General features: G+C 41.8%; 1 protein-coding gene across 9 annotated transcripts in view; it reads left to right on the top strand.

The window, feature by feature from the left end:
* Positions 1 to 584: 584 nt before the first annotated feature.
* Positions 585 to 19,377, top strand: part of LOC117427009 (CAP-Gly domain-containing linker protein 1-like) — a 49,771-nt gene continuing 30,978 nt past the window's right edge. For 6 of the 9 annotated variants that reach the window (XM_058994476.1, XM_058994479.1, XM_058994474.1 and 3 more), the window contains exons 1-3: positions 586 to 785; positions 16,087 to 16,287; positions 17,252 to 17,811. In XM_058994476.1, coding sequence (XP_058850459.1) covers positions 16,200 to 16,287; positions 17,252 to 17,811 — 648 coding nt within the window. In that variant the 5' untranslated portion in view covers positions 586 to 785; positions 16,087 to 16,199. Of the gene's footprint in view, positions 786 to 926; positions 1,145 to 16,086; positions 16,288 to 17,251; positions 17,812 to 19,377 lie in introns of those variants that run through there. The other 3 variants (XM_058994480.1, XM_058994481.1, XM_058994473.1) reach the window with 3 other exon arrangements.

Here is a 19,377-nt window from a genome sequence, read left to right as displayed (position 1 = left end):
AATGGCTAAGTGTTTTTATTAGATTTTAAATGATCCACAGTTTAATTGAATCATCTTTATCTAAACTGGAAACACCAACTCAAGCGTTTTCTCTACTGGATTTAAGGGTTGACTTGATCAAAATAAAAAGCTTCAGCTGTATATTTTGAAAGAATATTTTTCTTTACCAGTGAATCGACTTGGATTTCAACCACCACTTTTTTTTAAAAATGTTTTTTTAGGGACAGTTATTTGTGGCTAATCCCATCAGGGTATGGGTTGATGAAATCAATGGTTAAGTATTTATTTGTAATAATGGTTGGGGAAGGCGTAGGTACAGTATAAATGCTTTTTTTTTCACTTGGTCTTTGCTTGGTCCCTAGGGCTTGTCGTCTTTGAACGTCACTGGGAGGCAAACACATTGTGACAGGCATTATTATGACATCCCTCAGCAGATCACGCTTTTTTTGTGAGAATATTATGACGTCTGGATAGTGAGCGGCCATATATTTGAAACTACTATACTAACTTCCAGTTTTGTGCAGTTTGTAAGAAAATAAATAAATAAATTTTAAAAAAGTGCGAATATAGCAAACGCCTGCAGTGGCCAAAACAGCCAGCCGGAGAGAGGCGAGTGAGGGAGCAGTCTGGTGACGTCACCGCGCAGTCTGCGAGAGCGGCTCATGTTGAAGCCGCTGTATTCACCGTGAACCTGTAGCAGGAAGACGGGCAGAGGTGGGAGCTGCCTGGGGATCACAGAGATTCACTGGGGGAAAGATACAGCCGAATACGCTGATCGATACCAGGTAAGCGGCGCGGCCACATCCTGGGACGTTATTTTTGCATTACAGCTTGTAGCGCAGCTGAAAAGTACGATCGTTGCGCAAAACACAAATACTACACAGCCCGAAAGAAAGGAAAGGAGTTGCTTGCTACTGACAGTGTAGACGCGCAGCGCTTATTCTGCGGGCCTCCTTGCCAGACACACACAGTACGGAAGGGCCTTCTGCAAGATTAAGGGAGGGAAATCACTTTGTTAGTTGGGGACAAGCATAAACGGGAGCTTAAGAGTAATTCTGGGTGTTTCCCGAGCGCAAATACGCTGTTACCAGGTCTTGACATCGAATTGAAAACGACAGGCGCTCTCTCATTTAGGATTTAAAAGGTGGGTAGACTTGTGGAATTTTCCGCCGTTGTTTTTAAAGCTGAAATGCCGGACTCGGACTGTCTCTCTCTCAGTTTCGCATGACTGATGATGTGTGTTTTTTATTGTAACGCGAACCCTGCTGTCAGAAGAATGCTGTAGTAGTCTTTCCATTGTGTGATTGACATTTTCTTTGTAATTTGACATCAGTTTGTTGAATCTACGAGATGAGATTAATGTTGGCTTTACACAAAGTCAGTAGTCGAATGTGTTAGCTGGATGACACAGATGTGCCACCTTACCTGTGGTTGAATGTTGTGAAATCCGAGTAATGACAGTTAACCCCTAGTACAGACAGTAGTGTGGTAATGTCAAAGTCTAACACGTGTTGCAAAAAAAAAAAAAAAAAAAAAAAAAACCCACTCTAGGTAGTATCCTTACCTAGATCTGGTTTGTGTTTGTGTCTTCTCTAGTAATTGTGTGGGTCCACATAGACGTTTATCATATAAACTCTTGTTTAGAGAGTCGTGGCTGGAAAATGTGTGCAACCAGGGGGTGCTGGCTACTGAGCAAGGATATCCAGCTGTGCAGAAACTTGCAGTTAAGCATAAGTGATGATTAGTGGATTAATGTCCAGCCAACACACCATTTCCTGCGTGTTCATCCTGGATCAATATAAATCATTTCATTCTCAGAGCACTGCCCATAAACGCCTTTCAGAAATATGTCCAGCACCAGGTAGTGCTCTTGTTAATTTGTACTGGTAGCAGGGTTAGGTGTAATGTTTTATTTTTGGAAAGCAACTGAATGTGACGGAATGTATGTCAAGTGAAAAACAACTACTTTCTCTTAAAGTAATTGACTAGACAAACAAATTAACCCCCCAAAAAGTAATAATAATAATATGCTCCAATCGTGATGCAACTTGGTGGCACACCTTGCAACTCCATGGAAACCGTTTCAAACAATGATGTCACTGCCCCATGTTGCATGTGATAGAATGCAATTGCATCATCACAGTAATGTGGGCAATATTGAAAGTCCATGAGTAACCAGACCGAATTGTTTTAGCGCTGATACACGTACGCAAGCCTGTCCTGTACGTCGCAGATTCTTATGATCACAATGATGTCTGTGACCTGAAAATGTCTCATTAAATATTTTCATGCAAGAGCTGTACGGTTGTGTCCGACGTTCCTCTCCTCTGCGTGTTTGCCATGAACGTGATCTACACAAAGAAGCCTTTCATAAACACCTTGTATCGGGGCAAATGCTGCGCACCAGCTCAGACTTTAACATTTTGTTTTCTGTCTGTTCCTGATCAAAGAAAAGAAAAAGCTTGGCAACAAAATCCAGAACGAATCTGACCCTAAGTAGTTAGTTTGCAGGTACAGTGCTGCGTGACCCACTGCTTTAGAGTCACAGCACATGAACGAAGAGAAGCCCTGCAGAAGAGGTCACATGAAAGAGTGTGGCAGCTGAACCATATTGTATAGCTCATGTAATCTGGTCATGTCCAGAAGCTAGTACAACATTTAAATGTCTATGGTTGTCTGGGTGCTGCTGTTGCCAGCCATTAATGTAACCTTGTAATCCTTAGCTGTTTGTTTAATTTTATATTTTGATGTGTCAGCTAGAACATTAATGAGCTAATCTACTTTAGATTTGGCACAATTTATGAATCTACACCCAACATTAAAGCAAGAGATGGGATTGATCTATTATGCAAAAGGAAACTGCTTGTGGGAATGATGTTCTAGGGTTGAAGTATAGAAAGTATGAACTAATTAGATCTTCTCTCTAAATCCTGCTTGGACTCTGTAATGGTTTCCATGGCAAACGTAAACAAACTCTGACCCAGGAAATGGTTCTCCCTTCTTGTTCAGTGTCACCCCAGAGCCATGAAACCACAGATTCCAGAGAGGCGGAATTAGAAAGATTGCTTTTGAGAGTGCCACTTTTTACGAAAGATGTCTCTGGATAATGGGACAGAAAAAAAGTGGGAAACCTACGCTTTCTGGGACGGTGGGTTTCATGTAAGCCGTAGCTTCAGAAAGGGGGTTGTTAAAGTGTAAGAGCAATAGGATTTAAAGGGTTACAATTACATCACAATGTGCAATAATCCAAGCTGTTAGTTTCACAGAAAGCCCTACGGCGTCACTTTGAACCTAAAAACTTTACTTGAGTTCAACAAATACATTTCTGTATATATAAAGTTAACCACAATCTTCTTGTCAGGCCACAAGCTGTTAACTAAGTTTCTGTACAGGAAAAGGGTAACTCAGGGGAGGATTTTATTACCTTGTCGATGATCGCTTTGGAGGCACTGCCCGTTAGATTGATATCGGTTTCCTTGCAACAAGAAACAGAACCCAACTCCCAAGGACAGCATGCCCTTCTCCTGCCTCGGGACGGCACAGTCACCTGTCACATGAAAAAAGTGGAGCTGTGTGGCTGATACTGTACCGACTCACTCGTTAGGAGCCAAGCTTGTTACCCACGAGGATGTTCCCTGTGGGTGCCAAGTTCTAAAAGCTTTGTGTCAAAGATCCAGTTCCTGCATACACAATTAGAACTGGAATTAGACCCGTGTGTTCCACTCTGCTGCAGTAACCCCTTTACCTGCTTCACTGCAGCTATGACACACAGAGAGGCCCTGCTACCATAACCTTCATTGCCCTAAATAAAATGAGCATGTCCGCAGAATCTAATGACTGCTTTGGTGTTTTTGGCTACAGTAGTACTTTGCAATGTGGTCGCTCATGGTTTTGGACTTGCACTGTAAGTGTGTCTAGGAAGCAGGATTGACTGTCGTGCTGCTTATCCTTATGAAATATTGACACCATGTCATGTAGCTCAGTGGGTTGAAAAATGGGACATCTATTCTATTTGAAAGCGGCTGTGCATTCTCCTATTCTGAACCTTCACCCACATGTCTACATTTCTCTGGCGGAGGTAATCAAGGGACAGAACAAATAAGACTCTCTGCTGGTCTTTTAAACAAATCAAATCAGTTTTTTATGCCACTACCAGATACAGTGTGTGTGTTTGTACTGTACCTGATCATGCTCATGCAAAAGCTGTAATACAGTAGCGTGCAACAAGCTATGGGGCTTGCTAACTCATGTACAGTTGTACCCTTAATTTAAGTTCATTTGAAATTTTATTAGACTCCAAATCAGTGCTCAAGAATTGCATAGCACTTTTGAAATGGTGCCACAAAATCCAACTTTAAAATCAATATTTTACAGCAAAGGCTTTGGAGTGGCCTGTGGGAATCTCATTAGTCTACTGTAATTCCGAAAGCGGCTGGAATCATTTTGTGCAAAAGGCACTAGTCGTAAGACTTTGAAACTCAATATAAGGTAAGTGACTCAATCAATCTGAACCGTCATCCAGATTACTTTGAAAACAATCATTGCTGAATCCAGACCATTTGTGAAAGTAATAAAAAAGACTGAAATTCCAGAAACCCAAAGAAATTGAAGCCAGAGAAAGAGGGCCGTGCTCTCTCTCTCCCTCTCTCTCTCTCTCGAATTTAGAAGATCACTTTTATTATTGAGTAATGATGTCCTTTCATTGAAGTTGTCAGCACAAACTCAGCTTTGTAATTCTGCGTGTTCTGTTTGAAATGACACGATTCCAAAAATAGTTTGTGATCATAAGTCTTTATACTGACACAGAACACCCTTGCTTATTTTATTTTGTTACCAATTCATGTTTCTTTATATGTTGATTAATCTTTAATGTAGACAAAAACAGAAACCAACAACAGCGTGGCCTGTGTTTGTTTGATTTATATTGCTGGGGGTTTCTGTGTTGAGGAGAAGCAGCAATCCACAGATGCACAATCATTTCAGTTTCTCAACTAGGCTAAACACTGCTTTGCTTGCCAGAATATTGCTGCTCCAAATAAGAGAGCGAAAAACCTTCCATCATGCAGGGAAGGTAAAGCCTGGGGAGATCTGTCTTCATCCCTCTTCTCTGTGAAGCTGTGATCTGCTATTTATAAGTTCTGTCTTTTACATTCAGGTCACAGTGTTTAATTGTGGATGAGGTGGTGGTTCCCATTTTGCTTAAGGAAGCTATTTTTGTAAGTGAGCTCTTGAATCTCCAGCCAGACAAGGAGTCTCCATACTGCATGACAGCCACTTCATTTTGCGCGTTGCAGCAGCATGCTGAAAGTGGATTCTCGTCCTCCCATTTCCTGTTTTTATCATCTTCTTTCCTCCTTCCTGTGCGGTCTTGCACTGTTCAGATTGTTTTCTTCTGTAGTGTTTCTTGTGACCCTGCCTGTTGCCTCTCCTTTCTTGCATGAGAGCTGTTCACTCCCCAGTCGTCTTGTTGTCCCACATAGCGGACCTCCTCAAGGTTGAGACATTGCGCTTACATCTTTTAACAAGTAGTCTACATCCGTTTGAGACTACAATTCCAATCGCTGCCCTGCTGTATTTCTGTTTCCAATCGCTGTGGACACACTTATTACTGTTTGCACTGCCGGCTGAAAAAACACCCTGACCCTCTTTCCATTGAGGAGAAGAGTTGGAGCAATTATAAAAACATGGTTTGTGTTTTTGAAACGGAATCATAAGAACATGTAGGCTTTCCGATAAAGTACATTTTTATTAGGAATACAGAACTGTGATCTGCGTACTGGGAAAGGGAGGCACTGTGTACAGTAGCAGGGGTGGTGTGGCTTATCTTTATGGTGTGCTAGGTAAGTGATTTGCTTCCTTCTTGCATCTATCGGTAGCATAGCATCAGCTTCTCTTTTTGGAGTTCCTGCTAAAACCATTAAATGGGAGTTAAGGAACATAATGTTTACGAACGAGAGGAGGCCGTTCAGCCCGTCTAAGCTTGTCCGGTTCCCAGTAGCTGATTGATCTCAGAATGATGTCAAGTTGGGTCTTGAAGGATCCAAGTGATTCTGCCTCAACACCATGACTGGGCAGCCCAATTCATACCCTCCCCACTCTCTCTGTGAAGCAGTGTCTCCTTCCCTCTGTCCTGTCTATCTCATACTGTACATACTTACTGCTGTTTGCACTGAGATGTCTGGCTCAGTGAACTTCTTTTAAGATTCTGTTGTTTTGAGGAAGTACTGTCTGCACAATCTGTGCTAATGAACGCAGTATATTCCTGCCTAGAATGCAGCATGAGCCAAAGAGTTGCTGAATCGGCACATCCTGTTCTCAGCAGCACTGATGGGCTGGAAACTCAACTCAGACAGTAGCAATTTCAACAATTAAAGCATCTGCACTGTGTTAAATAATGCTTAGGATTAGACGGTGCTTCTTATGATCTTATTCTTGTGGATAAAGAATATATTACTTGGTAGTAAAAATAAATAATGCAGGCACAGTTTTGGAAGTGTTTGTCGAACATATTGTGCTGTCAAACTAGAAGTGTATAAAAATGATGGATCATAAATCAAGAGAGAATATTTCTTTAGTTTGTCTTTTTAAGCAAAAAGTCATTTTTAGACATTGGATTACTAGGGCTGTGGCATGCATTTTGTGTACAGTATATTGGGGGATGGGGTTGCACACAGAGCAAACATTATAATTCTCTTGAGAATTATTGTTATTTGCTTGTCATAAAAGCTGAATTAGAACTTAGAACACCGCTGATGCATTCTAAACAGTGGAAGTTCTCTGCTTTATTTTCATTACATTATTGTGATTTTTTTTTAGGGAAACGGAACAAAAAAAATGACAGTAATGAAGCAGTGATTTTCTATTTTTTTTATTTATTTATTTTTTCTACTGAAGCTTGCATTTTGGTTGCGTTTCAGGGATGGAAATAAGACTCCTTGTGCGTAGCAGTTTCACCCATTCCAGGTTTTACTACAAGTTTGATTCGCCGCTAGGGTTGTGCTGTTACTCGTTACTCGCTCTCGGAATTGCTTTTAAGAAGTATTTATCAGCAGCTCTTCAATAAATCCATTCATTAACATGTTGATTTCAAAACAGGAAGAAACTGTCCTTCCCTCAGTTTACAACAGAGTACCATACAGCCTTTGTATGCCAGTACAGCAGTAATAGTCCATGCCATTGATTGGTTGTAAACAGAGGGAAGGACAGTTTGTATTGTTTGGAAATCAGCATGTAAATGAATGGATTTATTGAATACCTGCCAATAACCTTAAAAAGTACTAACCTGAAGAGTACCAGCACACCTCTATTAGCCACAGTGCATAGGTAACAAATTCAGGTGTGTCTAATTAAACCCATAGTAAAACCAGGAATGGATCACACTGCCGTGCAGTGGGAGTCTTATTCCCATTCCTGTGTTTTGTAACCAGACTCTTGGAATGAAGCAATGCCCCAGGTACAGTTTCATTGTCATCCTCTCAATAAAGGCACAAGAAGCTTCTCAAGTTTCCTGTGTTTTGTGTCGGCTGTACTTCTGAGAGGATTTGGTGCCTCGGCTTCAGAGAAACGTTGCTGTGATCCCTCTGGCTTTAGAAGTGAAAGGGGGGCATGTAGGCGTGCTTCTGGGCTCGGATTCTAAAAGAGAAAACCTGACTAATAAGCTGTTTGCCATTTCATTCAAAGTGACATAACTGGGATTGTAAGAGATTTATTTATTTTGATCATAAGGTAACGCTGAAAAGAGAAGAGAAGCCTTACTTTTTCAATAATGATCGGACTATTTCATTTCTATACATCCCACGCAGTGAACGGTATGGTTCTGGGGAATGTATTATTTGAATGCGTTTTGCACAGATAAATGTCTTCCAGTAACGTCAGGCTTTATTAAAATGAAATCTCATTACATACTAGACCCAATCAGAGAGTCCATGCATTGTGTAAAATGTAGTGCTCTTAGGAGTCCATGCATTGTGTAAAATGTAGTGCTCTTAGGAGTCCATGCATTGTGTAAAATATAGTGCTCTTGGGAGTCCATGCATTGTGTAAAATGTAGTGCTCTTGGGAGTCCATGCATTGTGTAAAATGTAGTGCTCTTGGGAGTCCATGCATTGTGTAAAATGTAGTGCTCTTAGGGGTCCATGCATTGTGTAAAATGTAGTGCTCTTAGGAGTCCATGCATTGTGTAAAATGTTGTGCTCTTAGGGGTCCATGCATTGTATCAAATGTAGTGCTCTTGGGAGTCCATGCATTGTATAAAATGTAGTGCTCTTAGGAGTCCATGCATTGTGTAAAATGTAGTGCTCTTAGTAGTCCATGCATTGTGTAAAATGTAGTGCTCTTAGGAGTCCATGCATTGTGTAAAATGTAGTGCTCTTAGGAGTCCATGCATTGTGTGAAATGTAGTGCTCTTGGGAGTCCATGCATTGTGTAAAATGTAGTTTCTTCTGTTTCACAGCAGGGTCACAGTTCAAATGAAATTCCATTATGACAGTATGTGAGCTATACTGTATTGATGTGAAGTGCTGTAGGTTTTCAGTGTCTCAATGTATCTTTGAAGATGTAATATTTGGATGGCTGTGGCAGTACTGTTAATGAGTAAAGAACCATTTGTAAAATGGATATTTTAATTGTGCAATGTTTCCTCATTTTCATTACTGTGTCTCCACTGTTTTCGAGCGTTAGTGTCACTGCATGGTTCTTTCAGTTTTGCGGCTATGATATCGTTTCACATATTTCATCAGTTGTTTTACAATGCTGGGTATTCATTAACTTGCCCCTCCTTTCTGTCTCGGCTTGGTTTTAAACACTTCCCAGATGTACCGCAGGGAAGCCTTTTTGTCTATTAAAACACAAGCTAATTGTTTTTATGAACAGCTGTCGTGCGTTACTGCATAGTGTTTATTATGATTTGCCCACAATCCTTGGAGGAACACATTTAAAGAAACTCTCTAAACAATGTTCCCTTGAGTTTGTCGTTCCATCGTGGAGAGATTCACCTTGAAAAGCTTCCGTGTTTTAGCTGTTGTCCAGAGGGATTACTCACTCTGTTTATATTGCATGTCTCCTGACACGTTGCTTGTTGCTGCAGTACAGCACGGTATGTGCTAACTTGGAAGCTGAAGTGCTAGTTTATTTTACAAACTGCCAGCTAGTGGCTGGAGCTGTGCAGGATAGGTGGCGTTGGTACACAAGACACATCTGTGTGCGGATTCAGAGAAATCTGGGGCCACCCTGTCATAGTGCCTCGGCTCGGAGCCCAAATACAGCTTGAGAGAAAAAGCAAGTGATGCAGGAGACTGTTTAAACCAGCGTGTTTGATATGGGAGCACAGGGGAGTGTTATTTACAGTAATCTTCTGCAAAGGGCATTGAACAAACTCCAGGGCGGTTCTGAACAGGGTAAAGTGCAAGCTGTCTGTATAGTATAGACTGTTTACACCACCAGAATCTCAGAACACTGCAGAACTCTCCTTCATTTCTCAGACAGCTGCTTGAGCACTCTCCTTTTTTTGTCCCACAGCGTATTAGATAAAGATGTCTTGGAATAGATCCAGCCTTTCTGTGATGAATCATTGTTTGCAAACCAAAGGTTTCCTCCCTTGGTGTGAATTAGACACAGCTTTTTATTTGAGTGGAGCTTGTTCTCTCTCCCCACAAAGAGAGACTCTTAGCCAGTGACACCTCAGGGATGGAAATAAGACGCCTATTGCATAGCAGTTTCACCCGTTCCTGGTTTTAATACAAGCTTGATTAGCTACGGTTACAGTGTAAAGGTAACAAGCTCAGGTGTGTCTCTTTAAACTCTGAGTAAAACCAGGAATGGAACAGACTGCTAAGCAATGGGAGTCTTGCAGTATTTCCATCCCTGCACCTGGATTTCATACCGACCGACTCCACCTCTTCTCTTTAATGAAAGGACCTCTACGACAGTCAATCCCAGGTTAACATACAGCAGTGGTGAGAAATTCCACATGGACGCGCTGCTTTGAAGTAATTGTTGCTAAACCTTTCAATGAAGAACACATTTTGAACACAGTAATGGTTAAACAAGGTTACGAACATTGCACTGGGAATTATAGCCATGATAATTCTGTTGATTTGATATACAGTAAATAGGGATGGAAATAAGACTCTTATTGCATAGCTGTTTCATCCATTCCAGATTTTACTGGATCAAACTGCAATGAAATGGAACAGCTATGCAATAAGAGTCTTATTTCCATCCCTGCATTATAATCTTAATCAGAATAATTGGGATCAGGCATTAAATACTACCACAGAGGCACAAGGGCAGTGCGGAGAAGCCAGCGTGTGTCCCGCCACTATGACTGGGTCTCCTGATCGGTGTCAGTAAGCCGCTCAGCCGCTGGACTGGGGCCCTGTGATCTGGAAGCCTCTCTTCAATTGTGCCTCTGCTGTCAGGAACAAAGCTGCACTCTGTACTTCCAAAGAGCAGTCCGGTCCTCGCAAGCACACGGCCCAGCTGCTGCTTCGTTGAAAGCACCTCTCGCCAGTGTGACGGCTCCCTGCATCCCGTGATCTTGCGCATGTCTTGGAAGAAGCTGCTTATATAACCAGCACGCCCAACGCTCGCCGTGTCGTCAGTATCAGTCTGATTGTGAAGGCATGACTAGTAACAGCTGGTAATCTGGACCCTGCAACTCTTCTGAAAACGTTCCGCAATGTGATGATGCCCACAGTGTGTCCAAGTGAAGGGTAGTGTGGAGAAGCAGAGCATCTCTGAATCTGGGGATCACTGGGGATGTATGCACAAGACCAGCTGGCATCAGGTATCCAGCAGCTTCCCAGACACGGCTATATGAGGAGCTGTTGAGATGCTTCTACAAAACTGGAGGTACCGTGTGGATGCAGCATGACTCTAAAGCTGGAAACTGTGCTGCAGCGTAACATTTAAAGCCATGATGTGTCTCTTGCCGAGTTTCCCCCGTTAGATCTGCAGAGGTTGTTGCTCAAGCCACGTGGACAGCACTTGATCCTGATCTGGCACGCTGATAAACACAGCTGTCAACACGATTTATATTGGGCAGCTGGGTTTGTTTTTTTCAGGACTCTTTCAGCTGGGTTTTCGATTTGCTTTTATCAAGTAATAAGAAGTGGTTATGTATAACTTAACAAAAAAACAAACAAAGCAATGTACAGAACAGCAGGCTGGTTAAAAATGTGTGTCTGCGTCGCGTGAAGAACTGCTTTGTTTTTGTAAACATGCGATGCAGAAACCATCTGTCTTTGAATGGGAGCCAAACTGGATTAACGTGCTTATGTTCTAATTAAATTAAATACAATAATAACCTAGAACAAAAAGCTTTGCATCCTGAAGGCAGCTCTCCTAGTGAACTGTATCTTATATCAAAATGTAAACCTGGGAATGAAACTGGAGACCTTCAACATCTATATAGCCATGCTGTTCCTGAAAATGCTGCATCCGAAACAAAAGAGTACGAAGGGGATAGGGTGCTTAGTATCTGAACAGTTAAAAGCTGCGCTATTGGAAGTTGTGGCTTGAAGGAATTCTGCAGTATCCGGAATGGGCCGTGTCACTTTAGAACCATTTGAAAGAGGCAGAATGTTTCAGGGTTGTCATGACAGCCCCACAGAGCACACAAAGAACTCTGTGACATTTAGGGTTAACAGTTCATTTAGGCTGAGCAAGCCCAAGGCTTGAATCCACTGTGTGTTTGAATATGAGCTATCCCATACGTTTCTGTGTGACCTTTGACAAAGACCCATTTGAACAGCTCTGTGTCTCAGTCGGGCTATCATTAGATCCCACATATTCTCCGTGTCTGTATTGTAAAGTCGTATAGGGGGAATACATTGGACACAGGATATCAGTGAGGATTGTAATGTGTCAGACCAGATTCACCTTTTCTCTTTATTTCGGTGCAAATTGAGAGTGGGATTAATTTGAATGGTATAAAACCAGCAATAAATAGATCTGATAATGTTGTACCACTACCATTATCATTCCTCTCATAAAATGTGCCTTTTCTCTTGCTTCCAAATAGGGCCCCTAGACCTCAGTTGCAGTGTGTTCTGTTCATAAATTCAATTCCAAGCAGCAAACCTTTGACTTCAATAAAAATGAAAAACGGTTGCAGCCAGAATAGTATTTGCAGACACACTGCGGTATGTTATTGCTTTAACTGGTTTTGTTTAATCCACGGAGAGGGTAACTGAGGGCAGAACACAGAGTGGAAAGTGATCCGTTACAGCTCCCTAGTGACCTGCAAACCCTCAAGAGTTCAATTTTATTTAACAATCGGCAGCTAATGAAACCTAGCCCTCGCTCTCATTCTCGCATTGCTGAGCACATTCTGCACCTGCAAAGCACACGTGCCTAATTGATTTTGTTTGTTAAAAAAATAATCATTTTCAAGAGTGTCCCGGAGGATCACGAATGCTGAATAACACTGAAGACCCACAAAGGTCATTTAATACTAAAGTATTGATGTATTCACCTTTGTTAACTGTGAAGGCGCCTGTTGCACCAAATCACCTAATTACAGTTCAGTCCTTGGTTGTGTAGCCTTCTCAGTCAGTACTCTCTCACATCCTTACCACATAGACCCTCCTGTCTGCCACAACACTGACATGTCTTTCATATTCACTTGTAAACCGTAAGCAAATGGATTATTCTTCGTAATACTATACAGTAGAGCACTCTGTGTACTGTGTTTATATGTTCGTGTTACTGATGATGCACTGAAGTTTACCCTGCACTGAGAACACTTTGTGAGAGCAGTCATGAGAGCAGTCTGCTCATTTAGAGCACTGGCCAGTGCTGTGTTTTGAACAATGGGAAAACCAAATTGATCTCCAGGGCTTCCAATACTGTTTCTCTAACTATGTGAGATATGTATTGTATTGTATCTTCATTTAATCTACTTCATCTTCTTTATCCAAAAGGGACCAATTTCCAGTACTTGTGTTTTGTTTTCGTCACTGCCAGGGCAAAGTTTGTCAGTATTTTCTGAAAGACGCATTCAGGTATTAATGTTTAAAAAGAAACATTTGGGAACATTACCTACAGTAAGACTTAAAGAGATAACTTTTGTAAAAAACGTAATCGGGGCAAAGCTCTGGCAATGGGAATTGGAATTGAAAAACAGGAATTGACCCCCAACCCTGTTTGGGACATGATTAAAGATTTCCTGACACTCTTCTCCTGAAATGCACACCTTGCTTGCACAGTAAGTTTGTACACTCGCACCACCTTTTACACAACCTGCTGGTGTCTGTCACTCGCAGGGCAGAGAGGCACTCGCCGGCTGTGAAGGTTAAATTAGATTAGTGATGTCAGCTGCCTTGGCCGCTCTGCACGTCGGATCGCTTGTGACCAGGTATTTTTAGAGGATGAAGCCACGCAGTGTTGGGAAGTGTGCACAGCTCCACAAAGACAGACTGGAAGTAGAGTTCTGGGACCAAATAAATGCTCTGAAGCTGCTGAGTGGTGGATCCGGTAAAGGCGCTCTGTGTGGAGTGCAGGATGCGCCCTATAGCCTGGAGGTCGCCGAGAGCCGCCCGGGGGTGGGGGGGAGACATAGATCGGCCAGGGTGTCCTCGGATCACCGTGCACCAGCGACCCCTGTAGACTGGCAGGGCGCCTGCGGGTTTGCCTGTAAGCTGTCCACAGCTGTGTTGTCCTTCGACGCTGTAGCTCTGAGGTGGCTGCATGGCTAACCTGCAGTGTGAAAAAAAGTGGTTGGCTGACGGCGTGTGTTCGTCTTCGCCGCTCCCGGGTCAGCGCAGGGGTAGTAGCGATGATCTGAGCCTAAAAATACAATTGGACATTTCAAATTGGGAGAAAAATTGGGTAAAAACAATTGCCGACTACTAAATAAAAAAAATTAAAAAAAACGATCTGAAAATGTCTTGCGGGCTTCATTTTATTTGAAATAAAGGGATATTTTAGACTGACATCATCATCATCTTGTTCTCAAAACTATACTTTGACAGCAGTGTAACGGATGTAAGAATTGTTACTGTGTTGTTGAGTTAGTCCTGCTTTCTGCTAGCCTGAGATCAGAGCTATTCTTTAATGCACTTAGCCATTCTGTCCTGCGTTGGGTAATCTTGTTAAGAGTAGAGGTTCTCAAAGGGCTTTTCCTTTTAGGCTTTGAAATGACCTGGGACTGTATTGAAGAGAGGTGCGTCTATACTACACACTAGTTGACAGTTTAATAGCAATGTAATGGCGTTGCGCAATAATCAAGATTCTGATCCAAATTCTTTAGTACAGTATGACACAGAAAGAAATCTTAAACAATGTAGGAGCCATTTGAACTCGTGATGCCGATTACACCCGTCTGCTTATTGCTAGATGTGCACTTTAACTTCATTTGTTCTTGAAATCAGTTTGAATTTGAAAAAGATTGAGTTCTCGGAGACACTAGTGTTGTGTGAGTGGTGAGTAAATAGAATACGAATGATCTGTCAGCAGCTAATATATTTAACCCAGAGCTCCCTGCTTTTAGAATCCTCTGCCAGGAAAGACTTTCTTGGTTTGAACTCCCCAAGAGCTTTGTAATGTTCCTTTTAATGTTCCTAACAAAGCCCTGGCAATGTGAGGGTGGTGGTGAAGTGGGTTATTGCACATACATGGAGACTGCATTTCTCCCCAGGCACACATTGGCACAGCTGCTACACCCTGCTCTGTGCTGTTGGTAATCATTCATTTTGTAGCCTATGGTATATGTGGTACTAAAAGGAACCTTTTATTTTTTATCATTTCAGCCTAATACGGTATTCAAAGCATGTTTTTATTGCATGCCGTGCTGCTCAGCCATGCCAAGGAAGAAAGCACATGTGGGACACTTTTATGTAAATCACTGCATTCTGATTTCAGATGCACGGTGTATGGAAAAGACATTAAGTGTAACTATGACATGCATGCATTATTTAAAGGATCTGGAGAAACAAAATGCAGTCACTTTCCTTGGATTTGATTCATGGGTACAAACACTAGATGCAACACGCCTTGTTTTGAGGGTGGAGTAATCCTACATCTCCAAATTAGCCTCCTTAATCTTATTTGTTTTGATCAGATTGGAACGCAGAATGCAGTTCTGCAGTTTGTAAGCAATTCTGCTTTTGAATGACAGCCCCATTACAGCATTAATCCTCAGTAAAAAGTCTAGATAACTGGCTGATTTATTGTCCGCTACTAAAGAGGTGATATTAATAATGCATGAACAGCGGCATTCAATTCAATACAAGTGCTTCTATCATTGTGCTTTATTACTTTTATCATGACTGGAGCTTTAGCTATAAATTGCCTGGGTGAAAAACGGAATGTTTTTATAGTGTTGACTTTAGTGGGGTTCAATTAAAACTGTCTATGACTGTACTTTGTGATGATCTTAAATAATAGGCATTTGATGTTCATGCTCTTTTGTAACATACAGTACCAGTAATTTGATTTGGCTTTGAAGTGCTTTTATTTCTGAAAAGACCTGCTTTGTTTGTTTTTAAGGACTGTCAACATACATCTCTCCTCCCTGGCATCTGTTTGTGTTGTCTCTTAGGACACAATATCAGTCTTTTGAACTCTTCGTGCCATTAAATTATTCTGTGTATTGCTGTGTGTGTAATTTAGCATATTAGTATAATTTGTCTGGAATAATCCTAGTGTTTAAACATTTTGGAAATGAAACTGAATCGGTCATCCCTTTATGATGAAGAACAAGAGTTTTGTTTGTAATCTGAGTTTTTTTTGCACCTGTTTTTTTGGTTTTTTTTTTGCATATTCATGGCAAACAACAATATGTATTTAAAAGATTAACAATGTAATTCCACTAACATTTTCTTTAAGATTCAAATTAACCTTTAAACATGGCTGCGTGCGCGTGTGTGTGTGTGTGTGTGTGTGTGTGTGTGTGTGTGTGTGTGTGTGTGTGCGTGTCCGCGCACACGCGCTTGTGTTCTTGCATAGCGCTGCATGTTCATATTATAACCCAACAGCCTTTGATCCTCCCTATTGTGTGCCTAGCCTACAGAATCATGTCATTATTCTTTTGAGGGTCCCCTGCCCGGCTCTCTTCTCTTACAGGTCGCTCTTCTTTTCCTGCAGGTTTTGCCAGAGACAGACAGCACTTCAAAGCCGAGCCGCTTAATCGATGGTTGGGAAGAGCTAGCCACCAGTGACAGACAAAGACCAGCAGACACCCCGAGCACAAAGGAAGAATGAGCATGCTTAAACCGAGCGGGCTGAAAGCTCCCAGCAAGATCAGTAAAGCAGCAGCCACTGCAACCAAAACCAGCACAGCCGCTGGTAAGAGAAAAGCAGGCCTGTCCGTGTTGGGGCCGGGGAGAACCCGCTGGAATTGTTAGATTTTATAAGGCTGGTTTGCATTATTATTGATCGTAGTTACCGGCCATATAGTGAATATAACAATGCACAGTCCTTGTATGAATTTTTTTTTTTTTTTTTATTTTTTTTTACAATGCTTGAGTCTGAAACATCTAAAGATGTATACAGAAATTGTATTATTTTCAAAGTGCAAAAAAAACATGTTAGCTATTATTATTATTTTTTATAATGGGCCAGTTTATTGGTGCACATATGGAATTATCCATCTGCCTGATTGTGCCAGTGCAGCAGAGCTGCGTTAGGGGTGCAGACAGAGGGAAGCGGGTTTAAGTGAATAGTGGTGTTTGGAATGAAGATTACAAGATGAATATATGTGTCTCATGATATTGTGTTCCACCTGCTCATGGAAAAGCTCCTAACCATACAGCATGTGATCTTTATGGTTATGTGGCTATAACAGAGAGGATCACACATTTATTTTAGCTTAGTTTAGATAGGAGATGGAGAGATAACAGTATGCTAATTATCAGTACTTAAATCCACTATTATAATGTCGCCTCTAGATCCTATTTACCTGCAGGTATAATTTTTATAGATTTTAATATTTTGTAATGGGACTGTGATGTTAAACCTTTGTGTGCTGGTCTTGGTATCCTTTTCAGGTTCATCATCTTCATTACATTTAGAGAGATGTCCTTGCAATGTATTTTACTACAGTAGATAATGCTTCACATTATGCAGAACATTCATCTTTTCCTGTTTTTTGAATGGTCAGTGTGTAAATACAAGAATGCCCTTTTAGTATCCCCTGCTTGGGATGCATACTGTATCTTGGGACAGGAAAAAAGTAGAGATTCCTGGTTTTCCACTTGCTGGCTGCTGGTTAACTTCAGTAGCGATCTTGTTCTCTGTTTTGCTCCTGCAGCTCCAGCGAAACAAGCCTCCGTAGACAAGACCTCCTCAAGCCCGGCATCGGCGTCTCAGGAGGACTTTGTGGATGATTTTCACGTCGGAGAGCGAGTCTGGGTCAATGGAAACAAACCCGGATTCATTCAGTTCCTGGGGGAGACTCAGTTCGCCCCTGGCCAGTGGGCAGGAATTGTTTTGGATGAATCGATAGGGAAAAACGATGGGTCGGTGGGCGGGGTGCGATACTTTCAGTGCGAAGCCCAACGAGGCATATTTACCCGGCCGTCCAAGCTATCCCGCAATCCCCTAGCGGATGGCGAGGCCAACGGCACGCAGACAGCCCCCCAGTCTAGAAGCACGTCCCCCGCACGCGACTCTGCCAGCGTGTCCTTGCCGCCACCAGCATCTTCCGCCTCAGCTGCTCAAAAGACATCAACCACCCCGGTCACTCCCACCACGCCCACCACCCCAGTGACCAACCTCACAAGGACTGCCAGCGAGTCCGTATCAAACCTGTCTGAGGCGGGCTCCGTAAAGAAAGGGGAGAGGGAGTTGAAATTCGGGGATCGTGTCCTGGTAAGGTTGATTCATACAATTCTAAAAATCTCACCACTTGCCGTTGCAGGTAACATTATGCATCACAATGGGGTTGTGTTTTTGTGTGGACGTGTAAACCAAAACATTTTAAAAATGTAGATGTCCATTTAACCTGGAGTGATTTTTGAGATTGCTTTCTATTCAGTCTCAGTTGCAGGTGCTAATGTAAATCTATGCAGAAACTAAGACAAGTATGCCAATGTTTTGGCTCTCATCATGTAGAAATGTGATATGAGAAGGAAGTTAAGTCTGCAGGCTTGCACATGTTGTGACCACAATATTAAGTCATGTTAAGAGCTCATACTGACGGCAGGTTACTGTTAGTCACGGTTTAGTATCTAATCGGTATCACAGAAGCCACAAAGCTGTTCATAAAACAGATCTGTGAAAAATAACTTAAAAAGCATTGTGCAGCCTAATGATGTTACATCACTTGAAACCAAAATTGAATATGTGAAGTCAGATACATTACAGCTGCTGTTTTTATATCTGCTATTCTTTTCTGTTTAGATTTGTAAAATTCATACATGAATCCTCTCAAGCATTTCTACTAAGGCTGGCTGGCTGTTTTGTTTGAATGCTCATGGAAAAGCCAAGTGCTGTTTTTTGTAATTGAATTGAGACAGACTGGTTAACCTTATGTAGCAGGGATGAAAATAAAACTAATATTGCATAAGTTTCACCCGCTCCAGGTTTCAATACAAGCTTGATTTTGCTATGGTGTGTAGGTAGCAAGCTCAGGTGTGTCTTATTAAACTCTCAGTAAAACCAGGAATGGATCAAACTGCAATGCAATGGGAGTCGTACTTCCATCCCTGTGTAGATATACACATATGGTTGTTTGGGATCTTGCAAGAGCCTTTCTGTTTACTATAGCTGCTGTAAGGCTCCAGGAATGCTGGCATGCAGCAAGGAAACATTGTGTCAAGGGCTCCAGCCCCTGTGATGACATCCAATTCCTGCCTGCGTGCTTCTTCCCACGCCTACTAACACTCTATTCAAGACATGCCTTTAACATTTAGGTTCTGGCTCCTGCTTTGTGAATACATTTATTTTGTCGACTTCTATTTCAAATCTATTTGAAGTTGTATGTCTGTAGCAGGGGATTATGTTAAAGAGATGCGTTTTGTTATGTCCCTATATTCTTGCACTTGTTTTGAGTACGTCTCGGTGTTCTAATCGCATAAAATGCATAGAACTTGCATGTCATGTTATGTGACAGAAACAGTTTTTAGTTTTTGGAGCTTGATTAGCCACATATAGGTAGCAAGCTCAGGTGTGTTCTATTAAACTCTTAGTAAAACCAGGAATGGTTCAAACTGCTATGCAGTGGGAGTCTTATTTCCATCCCTGTTATTACAACATAGAAATGTAGCCTAGTTCTTTAAGATGCAGAAGTCTTTATTTTAGTGGTTTTAAGTGGTGTGTTTGCAGTGTCTAGACATTTTTTCCAGATGCCTGGAAGTGGTCGTGTTCTGTAGGGTATTGTGAATGTCTCACGATGACTAGTTATTCTCTCACGCAGTGATGCCCTTCTCCTGTTCT

Source organism: Acipenser ruthenus, chromosome 21, assembly GCF_902713425.1.
Source record: "Acipenser ruthenus chromosome 21, fAciRut3.2 maternal haplotype, whole genome shotgun sequence".
In the NCBI taxonomy this organism is placed as follows: domain Eukaryota; kingdom Metazoa; phylum Chordata; class Actinopteri; order Acipenseriformes; family Acipenseridae; genus Acipenser; species Acipenser ruthenus.
Note: the sequence above shows the minus strand (reverse complement) of the source record. Positions and strands in the feature narration are given on the sequence as shown.